Here is a 13,957-nt window from a genome sequence, read left to right as displayed (position 1 = left end):
GCATGGCAGTTCACACCTATATTCCCAGCACTTCGGGGGGCTGAGGCAGGAGGCGACTTGATACCAGGAGTTCAAGACCAACCTGGGCAACATAGACCCCCATCTGTACAAAAATAAGAAATAAAAAACTTAGCTGGTGTAATGGTATTTGTCTGGAGTCCCGGCTACTCAGGAGGCCGAGGTGGCACCTCTTCTTTCCCTGTGCAGTCACCCAGTGTCATCCAAGCTCTCCTTCCTGTTGGCCGGTGAAGCGCCACTTCTGGGAGAGTAACTCCTACAGCTGAAATGTAATTTTAAGTCTTCATGTTCTTTCTCTTGGTGATACCCCAGTTTGATTGTGGCAGAAAGTGTCTGGGTTTTACAGTCAGGACAGTGGAGCTGAGGTGTGGCCCCTGCCGTGTATTCGCTAAAGGACCGTGGATAAGTAACTGAACTTTCTCCAGCCACCAGTTTCTTCATCTGTGAGGGGCAGATGGAGCCAGAGTGTGTAAGCCCTCTGTAAACAGGGTGGCATTGTGCAAAAAAATAAAAAAATAAAAAAGCATCGATGCTGCAAGATTCTACCCCCTCTTAAAAACATTTCAGGTATCAGTCAACAGAGCATATGTTTGGTTCCAGGAAGATTCACTCCCTGTGCCCCCAAACTACACACACATCCCTAATGCACACACTGTGAGTCTTAGCATTTCACCTATCTGTTCCCCTAAAAGCTTCCCTTCCCCCTCTGTGGTCCAGAGTGTCACCTGTTTTCCCCACAGGAGTCACCAGCTCTGGAAGGAACAGGAAGGAGCAGTAAGGCCAGGTGGAAAGATGGGAGCAGCTTCTGAACTTGGAAAGATTGTAATAATAGAGGATCATTCAGCCCCACCAGAAATGAGGTGTTCCCACCCCCAGATGAACAGTCCGCCTTCCCATCTCCTCGCCCCTACAGGTTCACTCCTGCATCACGCCACCTCTCTCACCTCCGTTGGGACTGGGTTAGGATCATTCCAGTACTCACATGGGGGCGGGGGGCTTGGTCACAGTTCCATTCTCTTTAAACTATTTACTCGAAAGATGAACATTCTGTACCCAAAGAACTAGCAAGGAGTTTTCATGGTCTGTGAATATCCCTTGCACAACAGTGACTAAGCTTCATCCCTGAAGAATGTTGGAAGTGGAAATGCTTCTCAAAGAGAGAGAGGAAGGGAGGGGGGAGCTCAGGAAGGCACAGCCATGGACCTGGTTCTAGCGGGAGACAGGACAGAGGTCCTGGTCCTGGTCCTCGTGGGAGACACCCCTGCACAGAGCTGGGGGCCGCGTTGGGGCAGTCAGGGCAGGAGGCAGGTCAGTGCTTAAATACGGCCTTCGCCAGCCTCTTGGCTCAAAAGCAAAACAGTGGCTGAAAAGAAGTCATTTTCTGAATGGATAATCCATTCCCATGATAGAAAGTTTGAAAAATCAAAAAGGGGATATGATGAAAGCCCTCCCTGCCAGTTGTTCCCTTCCCTGGAGACAGCCAGCGCTTCCAGATCCTGCCAGAGATAGTCTAGGCAAAATCAGACAGGCAGAATATAGATATTCTCTTTCCTTTTTTTGAAACTACAAATGGTATCATTTGATACAGATGGCTCTGCAGTTGGCTTTCTTCACTTACCGCTGCATCCTGGAGATGAAAGGAACGAGGATCCCTGTCATGTTCCGACAGGGATGGCGGCTGCCCGTGCCTACAGTGGGCCATGATTTATCTAACCTCTTCTTGAGGAGCCTCTGCGTCTCCAGGCTCTGCTTTTAAAAGCACCATGGTAATGAATAAGCTGTACACTCGACACTTAGCAATTACACAAATAAGTCTATGGAAGAAAGCCCCAGAAATGGAATTACTGGGTCCAGGAACATGGGCACTTGTGGTTTTGATAGGTGTTGCCAAGATAGGTACCACAGAGTACCTGTTTCCTCTGGGCCTTTGCCCAGTGCCTGCATGGGTGCTGTTTGGGCTCATTTTGTTGTGTTGTGTTGTGTTGTGTTTTGTGAGACAGGGTCTTGCTGTGTCACCCAGGCTGGGGTGCAGTGGTGCTATCCTAGCTCACTGCAGCCTTGAACTCCTGGGCTCAAGTGATCCTGTCGTGTAACTGAGACTACAGGCATATGTCACCACATCTGGCCAATTTTGTTTTTAATAGGGACAGTCTTGCCATGTTGCCCTAGATGGTCTCAAACTCCTGGGCTCAAGCGATCCTTCTCCCTCAGTCCCCCAAAGTGCTGGGACTGCAGACATGAGCCACGGCACCTGGCCAGGGCTAGTTGTGATCACGCCCTGCTCAGGGACGGACATAGGTCCTTTTCAGCATTGTCCATGGAGGAGGCGTTAGAGCTCTCTGTGGCTGGCCCCTTCCTTTACACACCAAGACCCCAGCCCCCCAGAGGGGTTTGCCTACAGGGCTGTTGCAGGTCATGAGGATGTGGGGGGTGGCACAGGGTTTTGAACCTAAAATGCCCCCCACTACATCCTGTTCAGCTCTGCCCCATCAGGTCCCCACACATGCCTATGGGAAATGGGGGCACAGCCCTTGGGAAGCGTCACCGAAGGGGCCCTGTGTCCAGTGGGGGAAGGGGCTGGGAGAGGAGGATGAGAACATTCCCTCTTGACTCTCAGGAGAGGAAATAGCCTGTCCTAGGTGCATTGTGGGACCCGGACAGGCCCCTGCTGGGGACTCTGTCACTGCAGGAACCACTGAAGGATGTGGCTGTGGAGTCTAAGGCCCCAGGCAGTGCCCCACACTACACCCAAAATAGCACACAAGGCTTCCTTGCTCTGCCCCTGCAGATTCCCCTGAGAGGCCCCAGGCAGGCCTCCCCAAGCCCCGGCTACTGTCTCCATTTCTCAGTGCCAAGCAGCTGGAGCCTGGCCCTGAGAAGGGTCTGGATGGTCCGGCAGCCCCTTCGTGGTCCTGCCTGCTGACACACCCCCATCTCTGAAGAGCTGCTAAACCACATCAGGACCTTCCCACTCTTCCTCTTCCCTCTCCTTCCTTCCCGCCCCACCTCAAAGCAGGGCTTTCTTCTCAAGACCTTCTGGGAAAAAGATTCTTTTTTCTTTTCCTTTTTCCTTTTTTTTTTTTTTTTTTTTTTTGAGACAGTCTCACTCTGTCACCCAGGCTGGAATGGAATGCAGTGGTGCAATCTCGGCTCACTGCAACCTCCGCCTCCTGGGTTCAAGCGATTCTCCTGCCTCAGCCTCTGGAGTGGCTGAGACTACAGTCACGCGCCACAATGCCTGCCTAATATTTGTAGTTTTAGTAGAGATTGGGGTTTTGCCATGTTGGTCAGGCTGGTCTTGAACTCCTAACCTCAGGTGATCCACCTGGCTCAGCCTCCCAAATGCTGAGATTATAGGCATGAGCCACTGCACCTGGCCTCTGTTTTTCAAAAGAGTTTGGGGCTTTCTTGTGAGGGCCTTTTACATTTTAAGTTTCGGGTCCTAACCATCTCCTGCTTCCTCTCGAGTGCCAGCCCGGGGCTTCCAGAGGGCTTTCCACTCACACTGCTCAGTCTCCTGACGGGACTCCCTGGAAAAGGGGGCTCCTTCTCTAATAGGTAACTTCCTAAACCTCCCCCTGACACACAAAACAAAACATGCGGCCCGCTCTCCACAGAGGGAGAGCAGCTCACCCTGACCGGAGCCGGCCTCTCACTGTTCTTCCTGTTCCTTGCCTGGTGGCAGCAGGCATTTGCCAGACCCCTTGGCTCAGGACAGCACTGGGTGCCATGGGGCCCAGAGAGCGTGGCAGGACCCCCGTCCCCAAGACAGACGGTAGATCTTGGTGGGGAGAGGGAACTTACATACTTTTATGTTTGGTTTGAACGTTAAACAGTTTGTCATTAAGTGGTAACCTACAGGACAGTGGAAAGGCTCTGTGAGTTCGGTGACATGAGGGACAGGAGGACAGGTCCTTCCCCATGAGGATGGCGCAGGAGGGGCACAAGTGGGTCTGGAAGCTGTGAGGAGGAGGAACCCAGCAGAGGTGCCTGGGGAGGGCGAACCAGGCCTGCAGCTCTATAGGTGACCCAGCCTCGTCCAGATAGAAGCAGTGACTGGTGGCTCTTGGGCCTTATAAAAGGAAAACTTCTGCCGAATTACATTTAAAGGAGTTTAATTGAGCAATGAACGATTCGCAAATCGAGCAGCCTTCTGAGCCAGAGGAGACTCAGAGACCCCAGCTCAGCCATGTGGTGGAAGAAGATTTATGGACAGAAAAAGGAAAGTGACCACAGAAAACGGGAGTAAGGCACAGAAACAGCTGGATTGGTTACAGCTCAGCGTCTGTCTTATTTGAACACAGTTGGAGCAGTTGGCTACATGTGATTGCCAAAACTCAGTGACTGGCACACGTGTAGGCTACCGTCTGTTTACACCTCCACCTGTTACAGTTCCAGGCTAAATGTCATCTAACAGGCCATGTCCACTGGCATCTTTGGTTTGACTTGCATAATTCAAAATTTATTTTAAAATTTTTTCTACCTGTAAGATGTAAGATATCAGATGATGAGTGCGGCGGCTCACTTGAGGTCAGGAGTTCAAGAGCAGCCTGGCCAACATGGTCAAACCCCAGGTCTACTAAAAATATTTTTAAAAAATTAACCAGGCCTGGTGGCAGGTGCCTGTGATCCCAGCTATGCGGGATGCTGAGGCAGGAGAATCACTTGAACCCGGGAGGCAGAGGTTGCAGTGAGCTGAGATCACACCACTGCACTCCAGCCTAGGAGACAAGAGTGAAAACTCTGTCTCAAAAAAAAAAAAAAAAAAAAAAAAAAAAAGATTTGCGATATCAGACCCAAAGCCAGATTCTGCTTCTCTGAGAACACAATCCATGATTGTACCAGTCTCCTCAGGCTGTTATAACAAAGTACCACCTACTGAGTGGCTTAAAACAACTAAAATTTAGCCCCGTCCTGAAGGCCAGAAGTTCAAAATCAAGGTGTTGGCAGCACCACACTCCCTCCGAAACTTGTAGGGGAGGATCCTCTTTCCCTCGCCCTGGCTTCTGGGGTTGCCAGCAATCCCTAGCGCGCCTTGGCTGCCGCGGCGTTGCTCCGATCTCTGCCTCTGCCAGCACAAGGCCTTCCCTCTGTGTATCAGTTTCTGTGTCTCTTCTCTTCTTATAAGGACACAGTCATGTTGCATTAGGGCCCACCCTAGTCCAGCAAAATCTCGTCTAGACTTGGTTGATCTGAAAAGACCCTGTTTCCAAATAGGGTCACATTCACAGGTCACATTCTGCCTGTGCAATGTGCCATGATTTATTTAACCTCCTCTTGATGGGCCTCTGCATCCCCAGCTCTGCTTTCAAAAGCACCGTGGTAATGAATAAGGCATACACTCACCACTTAGCAATGACATAAATAAGTCCATAGAAGAAATAGACTTGTTTCTATCAGCTAGAAATAAGTTGAAGTGGACAACGTTTAACTCCCAGAAGATTCATGTCTCCAGTCTTCCTTCAGGCCTCCACTAGCACCATTGCCCCTCCCAGTATTTGCTCCCTCCCTTTTCCTGACCATCTAAATCTGTTTCACTTTTTAGACCCCATCCTAGTCCCACCCTTTCTCTGAAGTCTTCTTGGGTATTTATCTTCGCAGTGAGGTCTTGCTGCTGGGAACTTACAGTGGTGATGTTCATGTTGCACGTTTTGGTAGGAATAGCACTTCCATCCCCTCCCCCTCCCCCTCCCTTCCCCTTCCTCCTCCCCTTCCCCTGCTCCCACCCCTCCCCCCTCCCCTCCTCCTCCCCTGCTCCCACCCCTCCCCCCCTCCCCTGCTCCCACCCCTCCCCCTTCCCTCCCCTGCTCCCACCCCTCCCCCTTCCCTCCCCTGCTCCCACCCCTCCCCCTCCCCTCCCCTGCTCCCACCCCTCCCTGTTCTCCTCCTCTGCTTCACCCCTCCCCTCCCCTCCCCTCCCCTCCCCTGCTCCCACCTCTCCCCCTCCCCTCCTCCCACCTCTCTCCCTCTCCTCCTCCTACCTCTCCCCCCTCCTCCCCTTCCCTTTCCCCCTCCCCTCCCTTCTCCTCCTCTTCCCCCCCTTCTCCTCCTCTTTCCCCCTCCCTTCTCCTCCCCTTCCCCCCTCCCCTGCTTCCTCCCCCTCCCCTGCTTCCTCCCCCTCCCCATTCCCTTCCCCCTCCCCATTCCCTTCCCCTTCCCCATTCCCTTCCCCCTCCCCATTCCCTTCCCCCTCCCCATTCCCTTCCCCCTCCCCATTCCCTTCCCCTCCCCATTCCCTTCCTCCTCCCCCTTCCCTTCTCCCTCCCCCTTCTCAGGTACATGGTCCCGTGGCTTCTGCAGCATTGGCTGGCATCTCTGCCACACACTTTCTGAACTTTCCCATGTTTTACCTCAATAAATATGGCACCACTGTGTTTGCTCTTGGCACCATGCTGGGGAAGGAAGGAGAGGAGATCAAACGATATTTGGCTGAATGGAGGACAATAGCATCTGGAGGGTGTGTGTAAAAATTCACCAGAAAACTCGGGACTGTGTGAGCACCCCCTTCCCAACGAGGGGATGCTGCCCACAACCGAGGGTGGATAGTGAGGCGTTTCTAGACACACCAATTCTAAGAGACTAGAAATCGGTTTTTAAAGCTTTTCCTCAACATTCAGAATAATTTGGCTTCTTGCCATTTGAGGTTTTGGGCACCAGGAATGGTGAGAGCCTACCTCTGCCATGGCCGGACCTCTGACCACCTCTGATGTCCCTTCCTGGAGGCCAGACCTCTGACTGCCCCCAATGTCCCTTCCTGGAGGCCAGATCTCTGATTGCCCCTGGCCTCCCTTCCTGGAGGCTAGATCGCTAACTGCCCCCAATGTCCCTTTCTGGAGGCCGGACCTCTAACTGGCTCTGACGTCCCTTCCTGGAGGCTGGACCACTGACCGCCCCTGATGTCCCTTCCTGGAGGCCAGACCTCTGACCGCCTCCGACATCCCTTACTGGAGGCCGGACCTCTGACCACCCCCGATGTCCCTTCCTGGAGGCCGGACCTCTGACCACCCCCGATGTCCCTTCCTGGAGGCCGGACCTCTGACCACCCCCGATGTCCCTTCCTGGAGGCCGGACCTCTAACTGTCCCCAATGTCCCTTCCTGGAGGCCGGACCTCTGACCGCCCCCGATGTCCCTTCCTGGAGGCCGGACCTCTAACTGTCCCCAATGTCCCTTCCTGGAGGCCGGACCTCTGACCGCCCCCGATGTCCCTTCCTGGAGGCTGGACCTCTGACCGCCCTTGGCGTCCCTTCCTGGAGGCCGGACCTCTGACCACCCTTGGTGTTTCTTCTGCAGCCTCCGGCCTCTCCTCCTCTCCGTCAACACCCACCCAAGTGACCAAGCAGCACACATTTCCCCTGGAATCCTATAAGCACGAGCCTGAACGGTTAGAGAATCGCATCTATGCCTCGTCTTCCCCTCCGGACACAGGGCAGAGGTTCTGCCCGTCTTCCTTCCAGAGCCCGACCAGGCCTCCACTGGCATCACCGACACACTATGCTCCCTCCAAAGCCGTAAGTCTGGGCCCTTCTGTGGGTGGGGCTGCCGGGTGGCAGACGGAGGGCAGAGCAGTTATCGCCCCCAGCCGCGCAGTCTGTCTGCAGCTGAGGCCAAGGCTGTGTGCTCCCGACGTCTTCAGGATATTGTATCATAAATCACAGGCTGAGGGAGAAATGGTGAGGGCACAATAGCAAATGGAAATAAAAAATAGCTGGGTGTGATGGCTCACACCTGTAGTCCCAGCACTTTGGGAGGCCGAGATAGGCAGATCACTTGAAGCCAGGAGTTCGAGACCAGCCTGGCCAGCATGGCAAAACCCTGTCTCTACTGAAACTGCAAAAATTAGCTGGGTGTGGTGGCGTGCACCTGTATCTCAACTACTCGGGAGGCTGAGGCACCAGAATTGCTTGAACCTGGGAGGCAGACACTGCAGTGAGCTGAGATGGCGACACCACACTCTAGCCCCTGTGTAATGGAGCAGACTCTATCTCAAAAAAAAAAGAGAGAAAGAAACAAAATGAAAAATGATAACATCTGGGACATGACCTGGAGGAGGTTTTTTCCCCCTCGGCTTCTTAAAAATCATTCATTGAAAGTTTTGTTTGAATTTACCTTGATTGGGATACTTTAGTATTTGTAAAATGTCACAGGAAAAGCAAAAAAAAAAAAAGTAAAACAAACAGAAGTGTTATTCTAGAGGTTTAAGATTTCGAGTCTGACATCATCAGACTTAGGATGCGCTCTTAGGAAGGGGAGCATTTCACAGAGGAGTGGGATAGAGCAACAGACCCGTGTAGCCTCCTGCACTTCCTGAGACCGAGGCAGCGAATCTCCACGGCTTCACTAAGCACTTAAGCACTGTCCATTTCAACACAATGGGCCCTACCGAGACCCCAGCTGTCACTGCTGGTTTAAATAGCACAGGTACCCAGTGTTATTCCAGTGCCCAGCAACAATGTGAGAGCCACATCCCTGAGTCAACCTGTATGGCTGGAACCACTCCATTCAGTTGCCACATTAGCTTCCTGGAGGATGACATAGTGCCACACACTGGATGGCTTCAAACAATAGAAATTTACTGTCTCACTGGTCCTGGAGGCCAAAAGTCCAAAGTCAAGGTGTTGGCAGGGCTACACTCCCTTCAAAGCCTCTAGGGAGGGTCCTTCCTTGCCTTCTCCAGCTTCAGCTTGTGACAGTGTTACTCCAGTCTCTGTCCCGTTCTCACATCGCCATCTTCCCTTTGTCTTTCTTTGCATCCAAATTTCCTTTTTATAAGAACACAAGGCCGGGCATGGTGGCTCACATCTGTAATCCCAGCACTTTGGAAGGCCAAGGTGGGTGGATCACTTGAGGTCAGGAGTTCGAGACCAGCCTGGCCAGCATGGTGAAACCCTCTCTCTACTAAAAATACAAAAGATTAGCTTGGCGTGGTGGTGGGCACCTGTAATCCCAGCTACTTGGGGGGCTGAGGCATGAGAACCGCTGGAACCCGGAGGCAGAGGTTGCAATGAGCTGAGATTGCACCACTGCACTCCAGCCTGAGTGACAGAGCGAGACACTGTCTCAAAAACAAACAAACAAACAAAACGACACACACACAAGCTACACTGGATGAGCCTGCACCCCTATCATCTTATCCTGATTATATCTGCAAAGACCCTGTTTCCAAAAGCCACCACATTCACAGGTACTGGGACTTAGAACTTCAACATCTCTTTTTAGGAGACACGGTTCAATCTGTAACAACTGTTATCTTTTAGAAGAAGATGTGTTGCCGTGCTGAGAACATACCATTCCTATTCTTCTTGTTCATTCAGTTATTTTATTAAACGCAGGTGTAGCAAAGTATTGTTTTAGGTGCCAAAGGTTAAACTGCAAGGTATTGTTCCTGCCTTCTAGAGCTTACAATCTGATTGGGAACTGAACAGTACTGGGGCGAAACAGCTCAGTAAAGGGGGAAAGCAGTTTGGCCGGGATAACAAGTGGCACAGTCGGCCCTACAGGAGGGAGAAACGGGAAAACTGCTGGTCGGATAAGGGCGATGACAGCTTCAAGGCATGTCACCAGCTGGGCTGAGCCTGGAGTACTGTCAGGATTTACATTAAGGGAGAGGGAAGGGAGAACCTTCTAGAAAAGAAAATTAGGCTTTGTCTAGAGATCAATGATTAGAATAACCCCATTCAAGAAGAGACAGTGGTTTGACGAGAAAACTACGATTTATTTGAGATCATTTGAAGTGATGGTGACAGATGCAGGGCTCTTCCATGAGTCCCTGATGTTTCATGGCAGCAGCTTTGTGCTGGGGACAAGCCCAGAGCCTTCCCAGTTGAAAGAAAAGAGAATCCAGGGAGTGCTCTGGGTTTGCCGTCAGCTTCCTCCCCTGGAGTGTAACAGAAAAGTGATGTTCTTAACTCTTTATAACCCAACTGTTTATACCTCACACAACCATGCAGCCCTCGGTCAAGGCCAGCAAGTATAGGTCCTTCCAGGCTTGCCACGGTGGTCAGAGAGGGAGTGTCCTGGGGTCAGAGGGGGAGTGAGTGTGCTCAGCTGTGTCCCATACTCAGAGGCTGACCCAGAGCACGTGCCCTGGGCCAAGCACGCGGCTGGCAGCAGGAGTGTGCAGTCGAGTGAGATTTCAACAACAATCCAAATGTCGTGAATGGGTAAACAAATGTGGTGTATACAGATGATGGAAGAGTACCCAACCTTACAAAGGGAGGAAGTTCCGACACAGGCAGTGACAGGGAGGGGCCCTGAGGACCTCGTGCTGAGTGAAATCAGCCAGGCACAAAAGGACACGTACTGCATAATGCCACTTATGGGAGTCCCTAGAGTCATCCAAACAGAGACAGAAGGTAGAATGGTGGGTGCCAGGGGCTGCGGGGAGGGGAAAAGATGAGTTAGTGTTTTACGGAGACAGAGTTTCAGTTTGGAAAAGTGAAAAAGTTCTGGAAATGAACGGTGGTGATGGCTGCACAACACTATGAATGTATCTACTGCCACTGAACACTTGAAAATAGTTCAAATGGTGGCCAGGCACGGTGGCTCACACCTGTAATCCCAGCACTTCGGGAGGCCGAAGCGGGTGGATCACGAAGTCAGGAGATCGAGACCATCCTGGCTAATACGGTGAAACCCTGTCTCTACTAAAAATACAAAAAATTACTTAGGCATGATGGCAGACACCTGTAATCCCAGCTACTTGGGAGGCTGAGGCAGTAGAATCACTTGAACCTGTGAGGCAGAACTTGCAGTGAGCTGAGATCGCGCCACCGCACCACTGCACTCCAGCCTGGGTGACAGAGCGAGACTCCTCAAAAAAGATAAAAAATAGTTCAAATGGTAACTTTTATGTATATTTACCACCATAAAAGGAATGATCTGGTCAAGAGTCCAATTTTTATGTCATTTGAGCTTCTGAAAATCAGGCTGATGGCCCAAGGCTCCCCACTTAAATTTTGAAAGAATGTGTTTCAAGGAGTGGAAGAGAATGTCCCCTTTGGTTACCTGATGGTAAGCAAGCCCCTCACCCCACTTGTAAGTTTCAGCCCTCAGGCCTGCAAGGGCTGCCTTTGCCTGTACGGTTCACAACCTCTGTGGCCACAGTTTGGCTCAAGCCCTTTCTGCTTCCAGCGTCCTGGCAGCAGGTTAACCTGATTACTCGGCAAAGACTCCGCTTCCAAATAAGGTTGCAGTCACAGGTACCAGCACTTAGAACCTCAACCTCTTTTCAGAGGACACAATTCAACCCAAAACAGTTGTTGTCTTTTGGGAGAAGATGTGTTTGGCATGCAGAGAACATATCATTATGTTCTGGCAGCAGGGTGAGTGGTAGTTTCAAGTTCATAGAAATTTGCTCCTTTATAATTGGATTTTATTGAGTATCTTTAATTTATGTGGTACGTTCCTTAGGAGCTTGGCTGATTCTGTTAATTTGGCTACCAGGATAATATCTGTGGAGGAATGTGAGTTACTTAAAGACTTTTGATGGTCTGAAAATATTTAGATATAATTTATCTCTGCCTTTTGTAATAAAAAGATACTTTCTGTAAACATGGACAATGAAGATCATTTTTATAAAATCTGTTCCCATGAATTTCATTCTAAAATAAGAAAAGGAATGGAGAAAATTAGTCTTTAAAAGACAGCACTCTTTTTCTCTTCTTTTTCTTTTTCTTTTCTTTTCTTTTTTTTTTTTGAGAGAGTCTCCCTCTGTCACCCAGGCTGGAGTATCTTGCCATGATCTCAGCTCACTGCAACCTCTGCCTCCTGGGTTCAAGTGATTCTCCTGCCTCAGCCTCTCAAGTAGCTGGGGCTACAGGCATGTGCCACCACACCCAGCTAATTTTTATATTTTTAGTAGAGACGGAGTTTTGCCATGTTGGCCAGGCTGGTCTCGAACTCTTGACCTCAGGTGAATCTGCCCACCTTGGCCTCCCAAAGTTGCTGGGATTACAGGCGTGAGCCACCACGTCTGGCCAACAGCACTCATTTTATCATGTATTTATTCAGCAAATACCTATTAAGCAACTTATGGGCCTAAAACTGTGCTAGCATGGGTAACAGGATGACAAATCTGTGAGCCGTGCTGATGGGAAAAGGTCAATGTATGTTTTACTTACCACTTGATTAACAGCTCCGTGCGTTATGCATAGGAAGGCATCAGTGAATAGCTACTAATTGAACAAAGGAAGGAACTTTCGTTTCTTTGGGAAGAACAGACAGTTAATTCATTACAATGGAGTGTGATAGAACCCGTTCCGTTACTGTGGGAGGAAACCCCATCCTGTCTTGGTGAGTGGAAGAGCTGATCCCAGAGGAAGTCAAACTTGTTTTCAGCAGGGAAGAGCAATAATCAGCTCTGCATTTCAGGATGATCCCCTAACTGGGTATGGAAATTAGATTGGATGTGGTTAGAACAAGAGCCCAGACGAGATGCAGTGCGAAATAATCTAGGCCTGGGTAGCAGCTGAAGGTAGAAAGAAATGGAATTGTGTCTAAAAGTAGAGGGCTATTGTGGAGGTAAAATGGAAAGGAATTTGGAAGGTAGTGGTTGATTAATTGAAGGGGAAGCAGACGAATCAAGGGTGATTCCAAAGGTTTTGCCATGGGAAAGTGGATGGATGATAGTTCCAGCTGTGGGGGTATGGAACAAAGGAGGAAGAGGAGCAGGGTGTATATGTGAGTGCATGTGTGTGGGTGTGTGTGGGCATGCATGCAGGTGTGTGTGCGTGCAGGTGTGGGTGTGGGCATGCATGCAGGTGTGTGTGTATGCAGGTATGTGGGTATGTGTGGGCATGCATGCAGGTATGTGTGCGTGCAGGTATGTGGGTGTGTGTGGGCATGCATGCAGGTGTGTGTGTGTGCAGGTGTGGGTGTGTGTGGGCATGCATGCAGGTGTGTGTGCATGCAGGTATGTGGGTGTGTGTGGGCATGCATGCAGGTGTGTGTGCATGCAGGTATGTGGGTGTGTGTGGGCATGCATGCAGGTGTGTGTGCGTGCAGGTATGTGGGTGTGTGTGGGCATGCATGCAGGTGTGTGTGCGTGCAGGTGTGGGTGTGTGTGGGCATGCATGCAGGTGTGTGTGCATGCAGGTGTGTGTTCAGGTGGTGGTAGTCCAATAAGGTGCCTGCAGCACATTTAAGTGGAGGCGCCCAAAGGGTAAGTGGATATTGAGTCTGGAGCTGGAACTTCAATTTGAAAATCATTCAAATGTAAGTGGCAATTGGTGCTATAATAGTAGGTGAAATAATTCATAGAAATGTATGGTGAAAAGAGAACCAGAAAACATGTGGACATCTAAGGGACAATCGAAAGAAACGGATTCTGACTTCCCTGGAAAGTAGGCAGAAATCCAAGTGAACAGAGCATCACAGGAGCAAAGGGAAAGTGTGTCATCGTGTTTCGCGTACTAAGAGCGGTCAGTGACATCAAATGCAGCCAACTCGTTGTGTAACATAAGGACTGAGGTCGTTGTGACTGCGGCAAGGATACTTTCAGTGGCAGGGTTGACAGCAGAAGCCATAGAGTGTGGGCTGATGATTAAGGGATAAAAAAGTGGGGATCTCTAGTGTAGATAGCTCAAGTATCCTGATGCGAGGGAGAGGACGGGGGCTGTAGCTAGAAGAATGGAGGTGATGGCATCTTCCTACAAAGAGGAATAGACTCAAACTCCACTGGGGAATGAGTGAGTGGAGGGAAAAATTAAAGATAGGAGGGAAAAGAAAGTGTCATGCCTGGTCTTACAAAGGGAAGGAGTGCGTTTCCTCATAGGTGGTGGGAGCACATCAAGCACTTGCGATGGAGATGTTTGTCTTGGACCAATGGAAGAGTCATCTTCTATTGGTTTGAAAACTTCTACTGCAAAGGTGTTAGGATAATCAGTGCTTTTCCAGTTTCCTTCCATAGCAGTCACTCCCATGCTCCCCATCTTTTTCTCC

General features: G+C 50.5%; 1 protein-coding gene across 11 annotated transcripts in view; it reads left to right on the top strand.

Annotated features, from left to right (window-relative positions):
• Window positions 1-13,957, top strand: part of PRKAG2 (protein kinase AMP-activated non-catalytic subunit gamma 2) — a 326,330-nt gene that overhangs the window by 195,444 nt on the left and 116,929 nt on the right. For all 11 annotated transcript variants that reach the window (XM_077997756.1, XM_077997757.1, XM_015135316.3 and 8 more), the window contains one exon: window positions 7,310-7,527. Coding sequence is in view for 6 of the 11 variants with exons in the window: in XM_015135316.3 (XP_014990802.1) it covers window positions 7,310-7,527 (218 nt within the window). In the remaining 5 variants the exon portion in view is untranslated. The remainder of the gene's footprint in view (window positions 1-7,309; window positions 7,528-13,957) is intronic.

Source organism: Macaca mulatta, chromosome 3 (assembly GCF_049350105.2).
Source record: "Macaca mulatta isolate MMU2019108-1 chromosome 3, T2T-MMU8v2.0, whole genome shotgun sequence".
Classification (NCBI taxonomy): domain Eukaryota; kingdom Metazoa; phylum Chordata; class Mammalia; order Primates; family Cercopithecidae; genus Macaca; species Macaca mulatta.
Note: the sequence above shows the minus strand (reverse complement) of the source record. Positions and strands in the feature narration are given on the sequence as shown.